The 18,751-nt window shown below is 52.1% G+C and overlaps 1 protein-coding gene across 6 annotated transcripts in view; it reads left to right on the top strand.

Annotated features, from left to right (window-relative positions):
* Rab3il1 (RAB3A interacting protein like 1) overlaps window positions 1-18,751 on the top strand; it is a 31,802-nt gene continuing 13,051 nt past the window's right edge. For 3 of the 6 annotated variants that reach the window (XM_090347541.1, XM_090347542.1, XM_090347544.1), the window contains exon 1: window positions 14,675-14,698. In XM_090347541.1, coding sequence (XP_090203667.1) covers window positions 14,688-14,698 — 11 coding nt within the window. In that variant the 5' untranslated portion in view covers window positions 14,675-14,687. Of the gene's footprint in view, window positions 532-11,484; window positions 11,631-14,674; window positions 14,699-18,751 lie in introns of those variants that run through there. The other 3 variants (XM_090347539.1, XM_090347543.1, XM_090347540.1) reach the window with 2 other exon arrangements.

The raw sequence follows: 18,751 nt of genomic DNA on the forward strand, positions 1-18,751 counted from the left end.
CCGGGTAGATGGGATCCCAGATTGGTCTGGGGTGGGGGAGGCGCAGTGGGCAGGAGGCCTTGGGATGGGCCAGCCAGGCCTGGATGCTATTTCCAGGCTCTGTATAGGGTGCCTGCCAGCCCACACCCCTCTCGTTGGCCAAATCACAGGCCAAGAGAGGACAGGAGGGGGCTTGGCACAGCTGGATAGGAAGGAGGCACAGAAGGAAGACGCAGAACACGCTAATGCTGGGCAGCCCATATCCCTGAAGGGTTGGGGAGACTCCATATTCAAAGCTATGAACCCATAACCTCTGGCCACTGCAGGAGGACCCCAGGAATCAGGGAAGGCAGGGAGAGTTCACGTGCGACACATCTCCATCGGGTTTCACCAAGCCTGGTCCTGCCAGCGATGACAGAATCATACGGACTAGGCTGGAGGCAGCCCAACAAGAGACCCTAGGTGAGAGACGTCACCATTGCCTTGAAGAGAGCCCTGGGATTCCCAGTCTGTCCTGTCCTCCATGGACCCTGCCTCCTTGGGGCCAGCCAGGTAAGGCCCTGACCCTTCCTTTTACCTCCTGCCCCATTTCCCAGCCCAAGCTCAGACTCGGGAGCTAAAGGGCAGGGGACAAGGAGGAACTGACCTGAGCAAGGAAACACCTGGCTTTGGTGACAGTTACTGCAGTTCCTCAATTCCAGCGAAGCCTGCAGGAGCCTGCAATGCTACTGCCCATCCCACAGACAAAGAAAAGGAGGCCCACAGAGAGGGAAATGGCCTCCCCCGAGGCATCGAGGAAGAGGCAGGGAAAATGAAGCTGCCGTGTGGGCACGATGTCTCTGGGCACTCCCACGGCTGTCTCTCACCTTCTGAGAACCCTTGGGTGCCAGGCTGTGCATTGTGGTGCTTCTGAGGGATAATGTCATCTCATCCTGGGCTCCAGCCAAGGGCTGTCTCCATCTGTGACCCAGTGTGTTTGGTTTTTATGGCAGTCCTGAGGTTTCATACTCTCAGCTTTTGTGCTCAAGGCTAGTGCTCTACTACTTGAGCCATACCACATCCAGTTTTTTGATGGTTAACTGGAAATAGAGTTGCCAGGACTTTCCTGTCCCAGCTGGCTTCCAGCCACAATTCACAGATGTCAGGCTCGTAGTAGCTAGAACTACAGGTGCGTGTCACCAACACTGGGCTTACAAGATTAAGGGTGGACAGGCATGGGCAAGGAGGCAAGGAGCAAGGCCAGAAGACCCCCAGCCATATGGTACCTTTATCTGCACAGAAGCAGGATAACCCCTTCCATAGCTCCTGCCTGCTTCACCCCAGGCTAGCCCACCAGCATAATAAACAAAAGTATGAGAGTCAACCAACTTAGAATTGCTGAAGAACAACGAATTCTTTTCAAATCCGGGACTTTGTACACACTAAGCACATGCTCTACCAGTAAGCTACTTACAGAGCTCTGTGATGAATGATGATTTTTGTGTATGCACTTATAATGGGACTTGAACTCAGGGCCTCTTGCTTGGCTTTTTCACTCAAAGCTGACTCTACTCCTTGAACCATATCACTAGGTCTCACTTTTTGCTAGTTAATTCTCCAGTGAAAAGTCTCACTTTTGTGACCAGGCTGGCAGGAGGATGGAAAGTTCAAGATGAGTCTGGGCTTCAAAGTGAGACTCTGTCTCAAAAATGTAACAATTATTATTATTGTTTTTGCGGTGCCAATCTGGAGACTTGAACTAAGGGCTTGGGTGCTATTTCTCAGTGTTGTTGGTCAGGTGCTTTTCCACTTGAGCTACAGCTCCATTTTTAGCTTTTTGGTGGCTAACTGGAAACTTTTCCTGCCCTAGGCTGCCTTCAAACTGCAGTCCTCAGATCTCAGCCTCCTGAGTTGCTAGGATTACAGGTGTGAGCTACCGGTGCCTGGCTAAACATTTTATTTTATTTTTTGGAAAATGAATTTTCTAGTTTTAGCTCTTACGCGTGGGGATTTGACCTATTTCAAGTTATTTTCTCTCTGTCGGGACGAGATAAAGACCCAGTTTCCTTCCACAACATCTAGTTGTGTCCACCCAGTATTCATGGAAAAAGAATAATCGTAAATCGTCCAGTGGTGTTGGTGCTGTTGTTGAATATTGAATGGTGATAGACTCATGCCTTTATTTTGGGATTCTTGATTCTATTCCACTGATTGATGTGTCTATCTTTAGGCAAGTGCCACACTATTTTCATTATATAGCTATTTAGAAATCTTGAAATCGAGCAATGTCAGTTCTCCAACTTTTACTTTGTATGTCACTTCTCAAGCTTGACCTTGTGGTGTTTTCTTGCTTAGAGCTAGGGCTCTACCATGTAAGCCACATTTCTCATCTCACCTTTTGCTGATAAATGGAGATCAAAATCCTCTGGCTGGCTTCAAACAGAGTTCCTCAGATCTCAGCTTCCTGAGTAGCTAGGATTAAGGCATGAGCCACCACCGGGCTTGAGCTGCTATTTTGTGCAATGCCTGATTCTGTTTGTGCTATGATTTGTCCTTCCAAAGATTGCTGTGAAAAGCTTGGCAGTTCGCAAAGAATTCCAGCTATGGAAGAGGCAAAGTGTAGAGGAGGAAGACCAGGATGTTTCCACGCGTGCATGCTCTCGTGCATGGTGTCATGTGTTCTGGTCTGCTGTGACATGAGGCACTCAACATCTTATGACACCTGATACCTAACAGCTGTGACCAAAGGAATTTGCACTTGACAGCCTCTACTCCTAAACTATAAGCCAAAATTAATAAACTTTTTACTTTATATAACTTTACAGAAGGTATGTAAATAACTCTCAGGCCTTGTAGCAGACAAAGGCAGTCGGCTACAGTATCCAATCAGAATTTCATATCTGAGTTTACAAGTGAAATGGGCTTGTCATTCTGCATTCTTCATGCCGTGCTTGGGTTCCTAGACTCACAACTCACAGAATGATCTAGAGTAGTGTTTTGTCTTCTTCCTTTCTTTCTTTTTCCCAAAATTACTTTTTGTTGTTGTTGCTGGTCATCAAGCTTAAACTCTGGGCCTGGGTACTGTCCCTGAGCTCTTCACCTCAAGGTTAGTGCTCTGCCAGTTGAGCCATACCACCACTTCTGGCTTTTTCTGTGTATATGGTACTGAGGAATTGATCCCAGGGCTTCATGTGTGCTAGGAAAGCACTCTACTACTAGGCCACATACCCAGCCCTTGGGCTTTCTCAAGCTAGTACTCTACCACTTGAGCTACAGCACCATTTCCAGTTTTTTCTATGTATGTGGTACCAAGGAGTCGAACCCGGGTCTTTGTGCATGCTAGGCAACCACTCTACCACTAGGCCAGACTCCCAGCCCCTACTTTTGGTTTTTATAAAGCTGCCCCTGGTATGGCAGTCAGCTTGTCACAGGGTTGTCAGAAATATCTGAAGCAAAACAGCTCATTAAAAAAAAAAAAAAGCGTCGGTGACTCATACCTATAAACCTATTTACTCAGGAGGCTGAGATCTGAGTATCTCCCTTCAACCCGGGCACTACAGACCCTAAGACTCCAATTAATCTCCAATTAATCCCAGAAAACAGAAAGTGGGGCTGTGGCTCCAGGTGTAAGGTGTTAGCCTTGAGCTGAGGAGCTCAGGGATATCGCCCAGGCCCAGAGTTCAAGCTCCATGACCCACAAAAACACAAAAACAGCCAGGCCCGGTGACTCATGCCTGTAAGCCTAGCTACTCAAGAGGCTAAGACCTGAGGATCACAGTTCAAAGCCAGCCTGTGTAGGAACGTCTGAGACTCTTATCTCCAGTTAACCACCAGGAAACTGGAAGTGGTGCTGTGGTTTAAAATGGTGGAATGCTAGGCTTGAGCAAAAGATGCTCAGGGATAGTGCCCAGGTCCTGAGTTCAAGCCCACAAGCAACCAAAAAAAAGGCGGGGGGAGGAAAGAAGGAAAGAAGGAAGGAAGGAAAAAAAAGAAAAAGAAAAAAAAGATAGCCAGGCACCGTGGTTGATGCCTGTAATCCTAGCTACTCAGGCGACTGAGATCTGAGGATCGTGGTTCAAAGCCAGTACAGGCAGGAAAGTCCATAGACTTTTTTTTTTTTTTGACGGGGGTGGTCATGGGGCTTGTATTGTACTCAGCCTGGGTGCTGTCCCTGAGCTCTTCCGCTCAAGGCTACTACCCTACCCTTGAGCCAAGCCCCACTTCTCATTGTCTGGAGGTTAATTGGAGATAAGAGTCTCAGGTCCTTTTGTGCCTGGGCTGGCTTTGAATCTTGATCCTCAGATCTCAGCCTCCAGAGTAGCTAGGAGTCCAGGCAAGAGCATTCTGCAGGCTTCCAAGATCTCTAATTAATGTAAAAAAAAAATTGGAAGTAGATTTGTGGCTCAGGTGATTAAGCACCAGCCTGGAGCTAAAAAGCAAAGCAAGAGCATGAGGTCCTGAGTTCAGGCCCCAGTGCTGGCACAAGAAATAATCTTGAGGGGCCGGGAGTTTGGCCTAGTGGTAGAGTGCTTGCCTAGCATGCATGAAGACCCGGGTTCGATTCCTCGGTACCACATACATAGAAAAAAGCCGGAAGTGGTGCTGAGGCTCAAGTGGTAGAGCTCTAGCCTTGAGAAAGTCCAAGGACAGTGCTCAGGCCCTGAGCCCAAGCCCAGGACTGGCAAAATAATAATAATAATAATAATAATAATAATAATAATAATCTTGATGCTCCCTGATAACTTTGTTGCTTATGGATCTTACTTTGATAGCTAGCCTTCCTACTGTGGCATCCTGTAGTCTAACGCCTGCTTGCGGTGCACCTTGTAATCTAACATCTGCCTTCCTGCAGCATCCACATCTGTGGTGTTGCCTCTTCTGTCTCTTGTGCTCATGGTGAGAGGCTTTAGGTGCTGGTGGTCTTTGATGGTGAGCTGCTTGCCCCAATACTAGCCACTAGGAATACTTCTTCATACATAAATTGTTGCCCCAATACTAGCCAATGGGAATACTTCATACATAAATTGGACACTTCCCTCCAAAAATAGATTACATCTCTTTCTGCTGGTTGCCAGGAAGTGCCACCAATATGGAAGATTTCAGTTCTCTGGAGGGTCCGGGCTCCAGATCCATCCCCAGACCAGCTTTAGGCTTTTCCTCACTTTCCTCCAGGAATAAAGGAATGCCTTGGAGATCTTGGTAGCCAACCAGGACTCAAAAAAAAAAAAAAAAAAAGGCAACCTCTCTCTGATATTTGTTCATTGTTTCTGCTATTTTATGTTTTTTGGTTTTCCCCTGTGCATGTGGTACCAAGGAATTGAACCTAGGGTTTCATGTATGCTAGGCAAGCTCTCTACCACTAGACCAAACTCCCAACCCTGTTTGTTCTGTTTGTTTGTTGGTTTTGAGACAGGGTCTCGCTAGGTTCAGCAGTGATGAATTCCATCATACCTTCCCTCCCTCCCTCCCTCCCTCCCTCCCTCCCTCCCTCCCTCCCTCCCTCCCTCCCTCCCTCCCTTCCTTCCTTTCTTCTCTCCTTTCTCCTTCCTGTTCTATTTATTTTTTGGCCAGTCCTGAGGCTTAAACTCAGGGCCTGAGCACTGTCCTTGGGCTTTGGGCTTTCCTTAAGGCTAGAGCTCTTTTTTTTTTTTTTTTTGGTGGGTCACGGGGCTTGAACTCGGACTGGGCGCTGTCCCTGAGCTCTTCAGCTCAAGGCTACCGCCCTACCTTTGAGTCTGCCCTACTTCCCGTTTTCTGGAGATAAGAATCTCAGGTCCTTTTGTGTCGGGGCTGGCTTTGAACCTTGACCCTCAGATCTCAGCCTCCTGAGTAGCTAGGATTATAGCCCGGCTAAGGCTAGAGCTCTACCACTGGAGCCACAGCACCATTTCTGAATTTTCTATATATGTGGTACTGAGGAATTGAACCCAGGTCTTTGTGCGTGCTAGGCAAGCACTCTACCACTAGGCCAAACTTCCTGTGTTTTTGTTTTGTTTTTGTGCTTGTACTAGAGCTTGAACTCAGGGTCTGGGCAGTGTCCCTTAACTTTTTTGTTGTTGTTCAAGGCTGGCGCACTACCACTTGGTCCACACCTTCATTTCCAGCTTTTTGGTGATTAATTAAAGAAAGTCACTGACTTTCCTGCTTGGGCTGACTTTAAACAAAGATCCTCAGATCTCCATCTCTGGAGGAGCTGAGGTTGCGGGCGTCAGTTACTGGCTACTAACTGCCTGGGACTCTTGATCCTCTTGCCTCAGCCTCCCAGCCACACCTGGTTAGGTGAATTATTATTATTATTTTTTTTTTTTTTGCCAGTCCTGGGCTTGAGCTCAGGGCCTGAGCATTGTCCTTGGACTTTCTCAAGGCTAGAGCTCTACCACTTGAGCCTCAGCACCACTTCCGGCTTTTTGCTATGTATGTGGAACCAAGGAATCGAACCCATGTGCATGCTAGGCAAGCACTTTAACCACTAGGCCAAACTCCCGGCCCTAGGTGAATTATTTTTTTAGGTTCTTGACACCTGGCTTTTCATGAGTTCTTTGTTAAAGATGTCACTTTGCCATTGGTAAAAGTGTTTTTCTTACTTGCTTGTAATTTGGATTTTTTTTTCTCCCCACGGATAATGGGAAGAATATAAAGAAGTTTTTTTTTGTCAACTAATGTCTTGATTCTTAGCTGAGTACCATTGGCTCACACCTATAATTCTAGTAACTCAAAGGGCTGAGATCTGAGGACAGAGGTTTTAAAACCAGCCCTGGCAGAAAAGTCCATGAAACTTTTAGCTCCACTTAACCACCAAAAAAAAAAAAAACCTAGTAGTAGTCTGTGGCTCAAGTCATAGAGAGCTAGCTTTGAGCAAAAAAAGCTCAGGAACTGCTCTCAAACCCTGAGGGCAAGCCCCAGGACTGGCACAAGTGTGAGCATGCGCTCACACGCACACGCACACACACCTATTGATTCTTTTCTGTGGCGATCTTTTATCACTTCCAAGTTTAGAAAGTCTTTCTCTTACAGGATATGAGATAAGCAAATGTTTGTGTCTATTTTTTGTGTATGTTGCCCTTAGCAGGACTCTGGTCATTCTCCTGTACTGCTAAAAAATGTTTAACTGTCTCCTTCCAGCCTTTAGAATAAAGTCCAAATTCCTTAACTTGGCCTGCAAGGCTCTCAGGCTGAACCTACCTTCCCAGCCTTTCTTTTCTTTTCTATTTTTTTTTTTCTCTCCCTAGAGGCTAAGCTCTGGGTAGAGTGAAGGTTTGCTTCTCTGTGCATATGTCCACTTTGTTCTGTTGGCCCCCCAGCCACAAAGCCTATCCTCCACTTCTAAACAGAGCTTTATATCTTGCCTCGAGCCTTAGTTTCTCTAGAGACACTCAGGCTTATGCCCGTAATCCTAGCTAATCATGAAGCTGAGATTTGAAGATTACCATTCAGAGCCAGCCTGAGCAAAACAAATGACTAGCCAGAAATGAAGGTATGGTTCAAGTGGTAGAACACCAAACTTAAGCCCGAAAGCAGAACAAGAATGAGAGTCGCTGAGTTCCAGATGGGGTGGGGCGGGGGGAGGGACTTACTTTTGGAAAGGCAAAGAAAATGAGCTTTGGAGTTAGACACACCTGGAACTGGATCTCCGCTCACCTTCACTCATTGGCTGATGTCTGTGTGGTCATGGCCATGACTTTGTCATCTGGGCCGCCGGGTGGTTTCTAGCTTCCTGGTGGCTGTCTCTGTGTCTGCCCTGATGGTCTGTCTGACTCTCACTTCCAGTGAGTGACTGAGCCAGCATGCTGGACAGGTTTTCACCTCGTCAACCCACCCTAGTCCCACCCCCCTAGGACTCTGACCACCCCCTTTCTCTTCCTTTGTCTCCTCATGAGATTATCCTTCATCTCACGCCAGCAACACCCCACAATATGAAACATAGAGCATCCTCCCCAGTTTCATTGTATTTTGTGCCAATATTGGGACTTGAACTCAGAGCCTGGGTTGCTGTCCCTGAGCTTTTGTGCTGAAGGCTAGCACTCTACAACTTGAACCACAGCTGCACTTCAGCCTTTTGTAGTTAATTGGAAAGTCTCACAGACTTTCCTGCTTATCTGAACCATGATCCTCAGATCTCAGCTTCCTGAGTAGCTGACAGGCATGCCTCCCAGCTCCCAGTGGGCTTTGTATTCTTTCAGCTTTTCCTCTCAAAGCTAGCACTTTAACACTTCAGCCATAGCTTCCTTTCTGAGTTTTTGCTGTTAATTGGAAATAAGAGTCTCACGGGTTTTCCTTCCCAGGCTGGCTTCAAACTGTGATCTTCAGATCTCAGCCTCCTGAGTAGCTAGGATTATAGACGTGAAAGTTAGCAGCACCTCATCTGCACCATGTGAAATTCGGTAAACTGAGGCGCAAACCAACATTCATATACTTTGATCTATACTTTGGGGGGGAGGGGGAGGGAAAGAACTAGAGAGAGGGGAGTTTTGAGCAGCTGGCCCAAAGAAAGCGCTCTCTCGAGGTCCTCAAGGAGACTGATGCAACATATTGTCGGTGTGTGTGTGTGTGTAGGGGGGGTTGTAGTGTGGTGTTAATGGTGCATGTGGTGTGTGTGCACATGCCCATGTCACACGTTTTTCATGAACTTAGAGTAAGCTCATACGTGTTATTTTGCTTGTGTTGTTGGAGGAAGAATCAGGCAGATGATTGGGGGGGAGATGGGGGGGAGGGTGCGGCTTCCTGGACAGTGAGAAGAGTGCATTTGGCATGCTGCAGGCCTGGTTTCAGCTCTACAACCAGGGTGTCCTCTGGAGAATGCTGCAGAGAGGTGCTGGGGACCCCATTCTCTGTATCTGGAGAGTGGGGGCGTGGAGGGGACAGCAAGGACAGATGGCATTCTTAGCATTCTCCAAGCACTAGGCCCAGCCCTTCCCTGAGCTCAGATTGTCCCTGGGGCCTGACGGCATCACATTGGCCAGACCAAATCTCTGACACCCTTTGGCTGTCTCCTCCTCCTCCGTCCTGCCCTTCCCTCCCCCCTCCTCAGAGCTGGACCCAACTCCAGTGCCTTTACCAGGAGCAGGAGCAGAGACAAGCAGGTCAGGGTCTTGGTATGGGCTGGGGCACCTGGGTGGCCTTCAGACCTACATTTGACCTCTGGAGTCCGGTTCCTCCTCCTGGAGCCAGCCATCCTTCTCCGGCTTCCTCCTCCCTCCTGGAATCTGAGTGAGGAGATCCAGCGAGAATTCTGGTTGCAAAACATTCCAGCCGTTTGTCCAAACTCTCTGCACAGCTGGAGGAGGGAGGGGCCACCGGAGGGGCTGTCAGGAGCAGGGGCTGTTGTTTTAATGAAAATGGGGGAGGAGGGAACTCTTCCGTGGACAAGCCAAGCCTGGCAGCTCAAAATGGGTGCCCTGTATGAGAGGACAGACCAATAGGAAAAAGACAGGCAGACAGGTATGCATGTGTGCGCGCGCGCGCGCACACACACACACACACACACACACACACACACACACACCCCTCAGGCTTTCCTCAAAGCGCCGGTTCCTGCCAGGGAAGAGCCAGGGAAGCTCAGCCAGGTGTGCGCAGCTATCTGGCCCACCTCTCCTGCCCACTGGGAGGGGTCAGAGCTGTGGGCAGGCTGGCAAGCTGAAGGGTGAGGGCGGCTCACAGCCTCCCCTCGTGACCAGGCTGGGCTCCATGGAGGAGGGGGAGGGCAGGAATGACTGACTAGGAGATAGCAGGCCCCAGAGGGACTCTGAGCCCAGGCTGGCCTAGCTGCCTTGCAGGGAAAACCCATTTTTCAATGACCCCCAGTTTCCTCCTCTATGACATGAGAGGACGATCGGGACTTTTCTGGCTTTTTTCCTCAAGTCCCAGCCCAGTACATGGTCCTTATAACTGGCATCCAGTGTGAGCTGCATCAGAGAGTAGCAACTTTGACTCAGTTTCCCAAGCAGGGAGGCATCAGAAACTATGTGCTTTCTGCCCCCAGCCAGGCTGAGCCCCTGGTCCTCCTGAGATTTGGGGGGACAGGAGATGCTCCCTCTCTGCCACACATCCTGTTTTGCCTTAATAGTTTCCAGGTGGGGCCAAGGTTGCCCCACAGAGGAAGGTGGGGGCACGGGAGAATTTAACAGGGGGTGAGTGAGGAGCAAAAACAGGAAGGGGGTGGGAGCAGGCTACGGAAAATTCTCCGCCAGGAAAGGAAGGCCAGCATCTGGTTTACATTAGGTTGAGAGAACTTTGCAGCCCAAAGCAGAGTGAGGAAGCAAGAGATACTGTTATCTGCGGGCTGGGTGGGGTGCTGTGATGGCGGGGACTTGTTGCTCTCTCCAGAGAGCATGGCAAGAGGGGAGGGGGGCATGGAGAGAGGAGGGGAAGGGGAGCTTTGTTCACACCCCACAACGGTGACCATCTTCAAAGTGTCATGGAGAAGTGTGGTCATTTAACTCCCCAGAGAGGTTAAGTAACATATCAGGGTAACACAGCCAAGGCTTAGCGTGGGGGTAGGGACCACCTTTTAGCCCTGGGCTTGTAATCGTAGCTTCTTGGGAGGCAGAGATCTGAGGACTGAGGTTCAAAGTGAGACTCTTATATCCAGTTAACCACCAGAAAGCCAGAAGTAGAGGCGTGGCTCAAGTGGCAAAGCATCTGTTGTGAGAGGAAAAGGCTAAGGGGCAGTATCTAGCTCTGTGTTCAAGCTCTAGTACCAGCACAAAAAGAAAGCAGGAAGATCGAAGAAAAGAAAGGAAGGAAGGAAGGGAAGGAGAGAGAGGGAGAACGAGGTAAATAAGATAGCATCTGTATATCCTGTGTAGAGAAAGAGTGGTTTGAGCTAGGCACGGATGGGTCACATTTGTAATTCATGCTATTCAAAAGCTGAGATCTGAGGATCACAGTTTGAAGCTCATCTAGACAGGAAAGTTCGTAAAACTTTTACGTCCAATTAACCAACAAAAAGTTGAAGGTGGAGCTGTGGTTCGAGTGGTAGAGCACTAGCCTTGAGAGAAAAAAAAAAGCTCAGGAACAGAACCTTGTGCCTTGAGTTTAAGCCCCAGTACTGGCACACACATGTGCACACACACATAGAGGGAGTAGAAGGTAGATGGGATTTAGGCACAGGCACGTATGTAAAAGTTTTAAGAGGAGGCCTAGAGTGGCCATGCCATGCAGCCACCAGTGGTGACACAGGCTCTGTACAGCCTGCGGGCAGAGGAGGAGAGGGGAGAGGTAGCTCCCTGCTGGGCCCAGTGGAAGTCTGGTGTCTTAGGCTTGAAGGGAAGGCTGCTCCCCTCCCCTCCAGGTGTTTAACCTTCTCTGTCCTGGAACCTAAGAAGGAGGCCTGAGTTGGGGCCCAAGAGTTAATAATTATGACTTGAGGAGATACAGGCCCAGCTGTGAGGGCCCCACCCTCCGGGGCAGCTGGGCCTGAGAGATTGCAAAGGTTAGTGTGAGGCTCAGCGGGGGGTGGGAGCAGCCTTCACCATCTGCCCTCCCAGCCATCTCTAGAGGGGCCCTCTGTGCGGCCCCGTCCAGGGCATGGACCCCACTGAGGAGCCCAGGCAGTGCCCGGCCAGGGGGACATGTCCCGTGTACCTGGCCATGCGCTCAGGGGTTGTCCGTTATGCCCCATCAGGCCCCGCACAGACAAGGAACTTGGGAGAGGAGCCCTGGACTACAGGCAGGTGAGCTGGGACCCGGCTGTCATTTCTCTGTAAGAGGGGCAGAGGGGGAGCTCTGGACGGCCCATTAGATGGAACTGGGAGGCAGTTCAGGCGCCCCATGCAGGGCCAGCACCAAAAGAGGGATGCCTCTGACCATATCGTCCAACTCCATGGTGACACAGAAGTGGGAGCTGCCACTCAGGGAGGGCAATACACCTCTCCTGCTGTTGGTTCCTGCCTGCAATCCTGGCTATTCAAGAGACTACATAGCTAAGATGTGAAGATCACAGTTCAAAGCCTGCCTGGGTAGAAAAGTCTGTGAGACTCCAATAGGCTGCCCTCAAAGAGGCAGAACTGGAGCCATGGCTCAAGTAGTAGAGCCCTAGCCTTGAGTAAAAGATGCTTAGAACAGTGCCCAGGCTCTGAGTTCAAGCCCCACAACTGGCACAAAAACGAAATATTTCATTCTGGGTGACACAGGGAGCTGAGAACCATCTCAGCTCTGTAAGTCCACAATCATCTAGATTGATGGTCTTCTGCTTCTCTAGTCAAAGATCTGTGAGTAAGGGTGACAGGCTGAGGACAAGATGGCCGGGGGAGGGGGGGTGTAGAAAAAAAAAAAAGAAGCTGAACAGGGCCTGTTTCTCCACATGTTAGGCCAAACACCTGGGAGGCAGCCCTCTGTGAGCTGGCTGGCTGGCCAGCTGGTGGTTGCAACACCCCAGAGGACCTTCTGGCTGCTAATTTGTCTTTTGGACCAACATGAAAGGAGACTCCACCTCACCACCCCTGGCTGTGTGACGTTAGACAGGTTCCTTCACTTCCCTGAGCCCATCGATTCACAGTAAGGTGATGTGACATTGTGCGGCAGGGAGGAGCCATAGTAGCTGGATGCACGGATGACAGGATATTTTGGGCTAGCAATCGGATGTCAATGTTTGTCCGGTGGTGACCACACACTTGTCCTCTGAGGCTTTCCTCAAGGGCCTCTCCAGCCAGTCGGCTCCCTCCCAGGCTCAGGACTCTTCCTTGGGGGCTGCAGGCTCTGGCTGGACCCCCCCTTCCACCCTTTACCTCCCTTGAGTCTACGTGCCACAGTGTATCTTTGCTCCCTGTTTTCAAAAAGACTTGGAGGGTAAGGGCCTTGTCCTTTATCATCACCCTCAGCCTCCTGGAGAGAGTAAGGTCAGGAAGGCTGGGATTGTTCAAGGCTTAGCTAAGGGAGGATTCAAGTCAACAAACACATGTTGACATTTGATTTGGGCCAGACTCAGGAGAGGACAGAAAGGAGCACCCTTCCAAGGAGAGGCTGGAAGCCCTAAGTCTAGAAAATAATTACTGAGCAGAGTGAAAGATACAGGAGACCCAGGCTAAGTCAGTTGGGCCTTTGCTCCCCAAGTTCTGAATGTGGGTGTCTAGCTAGGCCCACTAGGGAAAGACACACCGAGGCCCCCTTTACAAGGGCCTGAAGCTGGTGGCTCATGCCTGTTGACGCCATCCAGGAAAATCTGCGAGACTCTTAGGCTTTGTTTGTTGCTGTTGGTGGTGGTGGTACTGGTCATGGGGCTGGAACTCTAGGCCTGGGCCCTGTCCCTGAGCACTTCAGCTCAAGGCTAGCTTTCTACCATGTTGAGCCTCAGCACCACTTCCATTTTTCTGGTGGTTATCTGGAGATGAGTCTCATGGATTTTTTTAGTGCCCCGGCTGGCTTTGAACTGTAATCCTCAGATCTCCGCCTCCTGAGTAGCTAGGATTACGGGTGTGAGCTACTGTGCCTGGGTTAGACTTTTATCTTAATTAGCCACCAAAAAGCCAGAAGTAGGGGCCTGGAGTTTGGCCTAATGGTAGAATGCTTGCCTAGCATGCACGAATACCTGGGTTCGATTTCTCGGTTCCACATACATAGAAAAAAACTGGAAGTGGTGCTGAGGCTCAAATGGTAGAGCTCTAGCCTTGAGAAAGTCCAAGGACAGGGTTCATGCCCTGAGCCCAAGCCCAAGACTGAAAAAAGCCAGAAGTAGAACTGTGCCTCAAGTGGTAGAATGCTAGCCTTGAAACAAGTTCAGGGACAGTGCCTAGGCTCTGAGTTCAAGACCAGGGCCCAGAGCACACATGAAAGAAGAAAAGCCATATTGGAGACCCAGGTAGGTCTAGGCCCGAATTTGTCCCCTAAGATTGTGATTAGAGTAGGAAGTTGAGTGAATGGAAGAGTGCATGGGTAAGATGTATTCTGGTTTGTCCTGCTAAACTTCCAGGTGTTTAGGGAGTGGGGTGGGGTTCTGCAGGCGGAGCCACTGCCCTGGCAGCTGGGAAGAGAGGTGGTAATGCTCTGACTAGATTCTGCCCCAGGCAGAACTGGAGGCTGGGGGGGGGGGGTGGTCAGGCCCAGGATGGGGGATGGGACGCTAGGGGGGGGGTGGTCAGGCCCAGGATGGGGGATGGGGGTCCGCAAAGGGACTGGGAGTGGTGTGGCTTTACCCGTGGTGTGTTGGGGAGCTCTTGGACAGAGGGTAGATGACGGAAAGCAGGACTGAAAAAGAGTGGCACTGAGAAAAGTTGCCTGGGGGGTCTGCCCTGTCCTCCCAGGGATGGAGGCAGGGGGCTGGGGTGGGAGTACAGGACCGGGAGGGGCTCTGCTGGCCTGGAGTGGCGCCTGCAGGTGAGACAGTGGGGGAGCCCTGGAGGGATCTGGAGCAGCCTGGCCCTGGGCGGGCGGAGGGTGACATTGGAGTGGACAGCGGAGGGGACGGCGGAGCCCCTGGGGCTGCGGGACGGGATCCCCCCCCCCACCCCAGCGGGCGGGAGGCGGGTGGGCTCCGCGGAGGGGCGGGGCTGCGCACGTGTCCTGGGGCCGCCCCTGACCACGTGACCGGCCCCGGGGGCAGCGGGCGGGGCGGGGCGGGGCCGGGGATCCCGGCTGAGGCGGCCGAGGACGGACACGGACTGAGGGACGGACAGACGGACGGACGGACAGGCTGCAGGCGGGGCTGGCGCGTGGCGGGGTAGCCCGCAGCCGCGGCGGCCCGAGGCGGACTTGGCTGAGCTCTCTGCGTCCCGGCGGCGCCCCGAGGCGCCGGGATGTGGAGCGGGTAGGTCGGCACGCGCCGCCGGGCGAGGGCCGCGGGGCTCGGGTCCAGCCCGGGCTGCGGCGGCGCGGCGCGTGATGGCGGGAGGACGCCGGGCGGGCGCCGTCGCCGGGGCGGGGGTGGTGGGTGCACCCCAAAGTGGAGCGGGGGCGCACCCGGCCGAGGGACACCCGGCAGCCCGCCCCCCGGGCCCGCGCGGCGGGGGGAGCGGGACGGCCCCCCCCAAGGTCGCTGGCAGGCTGGTGGCAGGGGCCGGAGGGGCGCACGGGGCCCCGCAGCCCCGGGGGGCGGGTCTGTGGCGGGCACCGGTCGCTGTGACGGGGTTGTCAGGGTTGTGAGTCCCGCGGGGTCAGGGATGCGGACGGGGGTGTTTGGCGGAGTTGGTCAAGCCCTGCCTGCCCTGGAGGCGCACGCCCGGGCCGGGCGGCTGGGGCGCGGGGCTGGACGGGCGAGTGGTGGCGAGGGAGGGTCCCGGGGGCCTGGGCAGGTGGCCCGGGGCTGGGGCGCCGAGGGCGGAGAGCCTGGACGCCCAGCCCGCCTTGGTTGGAACTTGGAGGGCAGGTGTGGCGGGGGTGCGCGTGGGGGACCTGGAGACGTCTGGGTGGTGGCGGAGGGGAATCCGTGTCCCTGCTTTTAGGCTTCACTGTTCCAGGATCAACTTCAGTATGGAAGAAGCCTCGGTTAGGGAGAATGAGGTAGAAACGTGACTGCTGATCTGCTGGGTGACCCTTCAAAAGCGCAGCTTCCCTCGAGCTGGGAGTCATCCTTCCTTCCGGGGAGAGAAGCCTGGCAGCGGGAGGACGAGGGGATGCCCCGGGCTAAGGGTCTCAAAGGCCTGGACAGGGACTTGCTGCCAAATTCCAACCGCCCTTCTGGGAAAAGTAAGCCTCACAAACCCCGGGTGGCGTGGGGCACAGCGCACACGGCAGGGACTTCATGGATGCAGGTGGACAGCCGGCGGGGCAGAAGGAGGTCACTGAGGGGGAGAGCCAGAGTTTGGGGGTCACTGGGACGCTGTATGAACCTCCTCGTGTGGACATAGAGGCAGAGACTTGAGGATCAGGACCCAGGCTGCCAGCTCCCACTGGGGGTTTAGAAGTGCAACTCCCCCAGCAAGTGATTGGGAATTTGCTCAGATTTCAACTTTCCCTGGTTACTCTAAGTGGCCTGTGTTTGTGACCTCTGGGCACTCATGACAATGTTGGAGAGAAGGGGAAACATATATCTAATTAGCCAGGACCCAGGCGCGCACACCCATAACTCTGCTACTCTGCTACATCTCTGCTGAGATGTGAGGATTGTGGTTCAAAGCCAGCCAGGGCAGAAAAATCTGTGAAACGCTTTATCTTCAGTTAACCACAAGAAAACTGGAAGTAGTGCTGTGGTTCAAAGTGATAGAGTGATCTTGACCAGAGAAGCCCAGGCCCTGAATTCAAACCCCACAGCTTGACACGCACAAAAAGTAAATAAATTATATATAATATATAATAATTATGATGTTAGGACCAGGAGTGTGGCTTAGTGGTAGAGTGCTTGCCTAGCATGCATGAAGCCCTGGGTTCGATTCCTTGGTACTACATACACAGAAAAAGCCAGAAGTGGTGCTGTGGCTCAGCGCTAGCCTTGAGAAAGCCCAAGGACAGTGTCCAGGCCCTTATTCAAGTCCCAGGACTGGCAAAAAATATAATTATTATACATGATATGTCTTAGTAGGCTTTTCATTCTAGACTAGGGATTTGGGGAATCCTGCCTAAGCCATCTGGTATTTCTGAGACTTGGTGTCCTGGTCTGAAAGATGAACTCTGAGGTATCTGGCTTGGGTGATGGTTAATGGCGAGCCCCTAATCCCAGGCCCATCCTTGGACTTCGGGCTGCTATCCTGGGGATGACCAGAAGTGGTTGCAGTGTGTAGGGGGAAGGGAGGAAGAAAGGGGAGGGGGGTTGTTCCTTGAACTCTGAGCTCAGTCTTACTTAAGGCCCTCTCTCATCCCCCCCCCCACTCTAGGGCGAGGCTGGCCACATCTAACAGAACTAGGCTCTTGGGACTTGGTCAACAGAGGCCCCGGTCTGAATTCCGGGCTGACTCTTTTCCACGGAGTGGCCATAAGACATTGCTGTGCATGGCTCCAGGGCCAGCAGGCAGGACTCTCTCCTGGAAGGAAGTCCTATGTGTCTCCCATCTACCTGCCTGTCCATCCTTCCCTGCCACCACAGGGAGGGAGATCTTGTCTCAGTCATGCTTACATGTGGGGGACCAGGGAAGCTTCCCTGGTATCTGCCTGGTGCCCTTGGGAAGGATCAGAGCTGGTGTGGTGAATGGCACAGAGTAGTCACACTGTAGATAATATTCTGGATGACAGGTCTGGGATGTGTCCACTTGGTGTGTGTGTGTGTGTGTGTGTGTACTGATGTTGGGGCTTGAACTTGAGACCTAACACTCTTCTTACCCTTTTCTTGCTTAAGGCTGGCATTCTACCACATGCACTACATCCCCATTTTGGCTTTTTGCTGGTGAGTTGATGAGTCTTTCAGATTGTCTGCCCAGCTGGCTTCCCTCAATAATCCTCGGATATTAAGTTTTCTGATTAGCTAGGATTCTAGGCATGAGTCACTAGCGCCTGCCTCAATTCTTAGATGAGATGCATAGGAACTTGCTCAGTGGATGTGAGGTTTGAGCTGAGTGTTGGGCCCTGAGCAAAAGAAAGCTAGACTCGCAGCCACCCCGCAGGGCTCTAGCTCCTGATTCTGAGCTGAAGCCCTGATTGCCCTCCAGGCTGGGCTTGGGCTGTCAGGCTGGAGGCCATGGAGAAAGTCTTGTCTTAGCCACTTTCTCCACCTGTTCTTCCGTTCACCTCCTCTTCTTCCTTTCACCAAAACCCTGTCCTAGTCACCCTTAGCCCAAGCCTCTGGAGGAGCTGTTCCCTTAAGCTGGCCCCTCCCAACAGCTGTCACTGTCCACAGCAGGAGCAGCTTCCAGAAAGCTCTCGCTGCCCCCTTTCACTTCCCAGTGGACCCCCTCCCACTTCCTCCTTGCCAGCCTGGGTTCCGCTGTTCCCATTCATCCTGTCCTGGGCTTTTAATGCTCTCAATCAATTACTGTACTGTATTTTCCCCCCAGCCCCTTTATCTGCCTCCTGGCCCTTCCACAGTTCCCAGGCAGGGTCTGGAGGTTCCCTCCCAGCCCAGGCTTGCCTGGCTGTAACCACAGCCTGCCCCTAACACATACACTTGGGGATGCAGGGCCGTACACTTCTCCACTACATCCTGCCTTCTCTGAAACCATCGTTTATTCATTCTTAGGAACAAGTCCTGTGACATGTTCTGGGTTCATTTCCCCATCTGCCACTCCCTTGCTATGTTGCCAAGTTACCAACCCTCTCTGGTCCTTCCATGCCTTGTCATTGAAACTAGGCTGGAGGGTGGGACGGGGGGGGGGTGGTGGGCGTATGTGTCCTTACTGTGCTGTCCCTATATGATGAGACTGTGTAGGCAGAATAGTAGGTGGCCATAAACTTGACCTAGAGCCTGGAAATCCTGGGTGCTTGTGGCTTTGGGCCTAAAGACTTGGTCCTTTCTATGGATAGAGCTTTCTGGCTAGGAAGCCTGGACACAAGAGATTTTCTGAGACCCCTTTGGACACACTTACTACAAGTGGGAGTGCTGCTTATTTTGCTGATAGGCTTTCCTAGTGAAGTGGCTTCATGGAGCCTCTCCTTATACGAGCTGAGGAGCTCTGGCTGCAGGAGTTTATTCCAGAACCCAGGCACTAGTTACCTCCACCTGCCCTGATTTTTGTTGGTTTGTGCCAGTCCTGGAGCTTGAACTCTGGCCTTGAATGCTGTTCCTGAGGTTCTGTGCTCAAGGCTATTGCTCTATCTCTTGAGCCACTGCTCTACTTCCTGCTCTTTGGAAGGTAATTGGAGATAAGAGTCTCCTAGAGTTTCCTCCTCCTGGAGCTAACTTCCCGCCTTGTTCCTCAGATCTCAGCTTCCTGGGTAGCTAGGGTTACAGGGATGGTCAGCTATGGGAGCCCAGCTACTTCCAGCTTTTTTTTTT

The sequence above is a fragment of the Megascapheus bottae genome, chromosome 16 (genome assembly GCF_031878675.1).
Source record: "Megascapheus bottae isolate mThoBot1 chromosome 16, mThoBot2.hap1, whole genome shotgun sequence".
NCBI classification, from domain to species: Eukaryota; Metazoa; Chordata; class Mammalia; order Rodentia; family Geomyidae; genus Megascapheus; species Megascapheus bottae.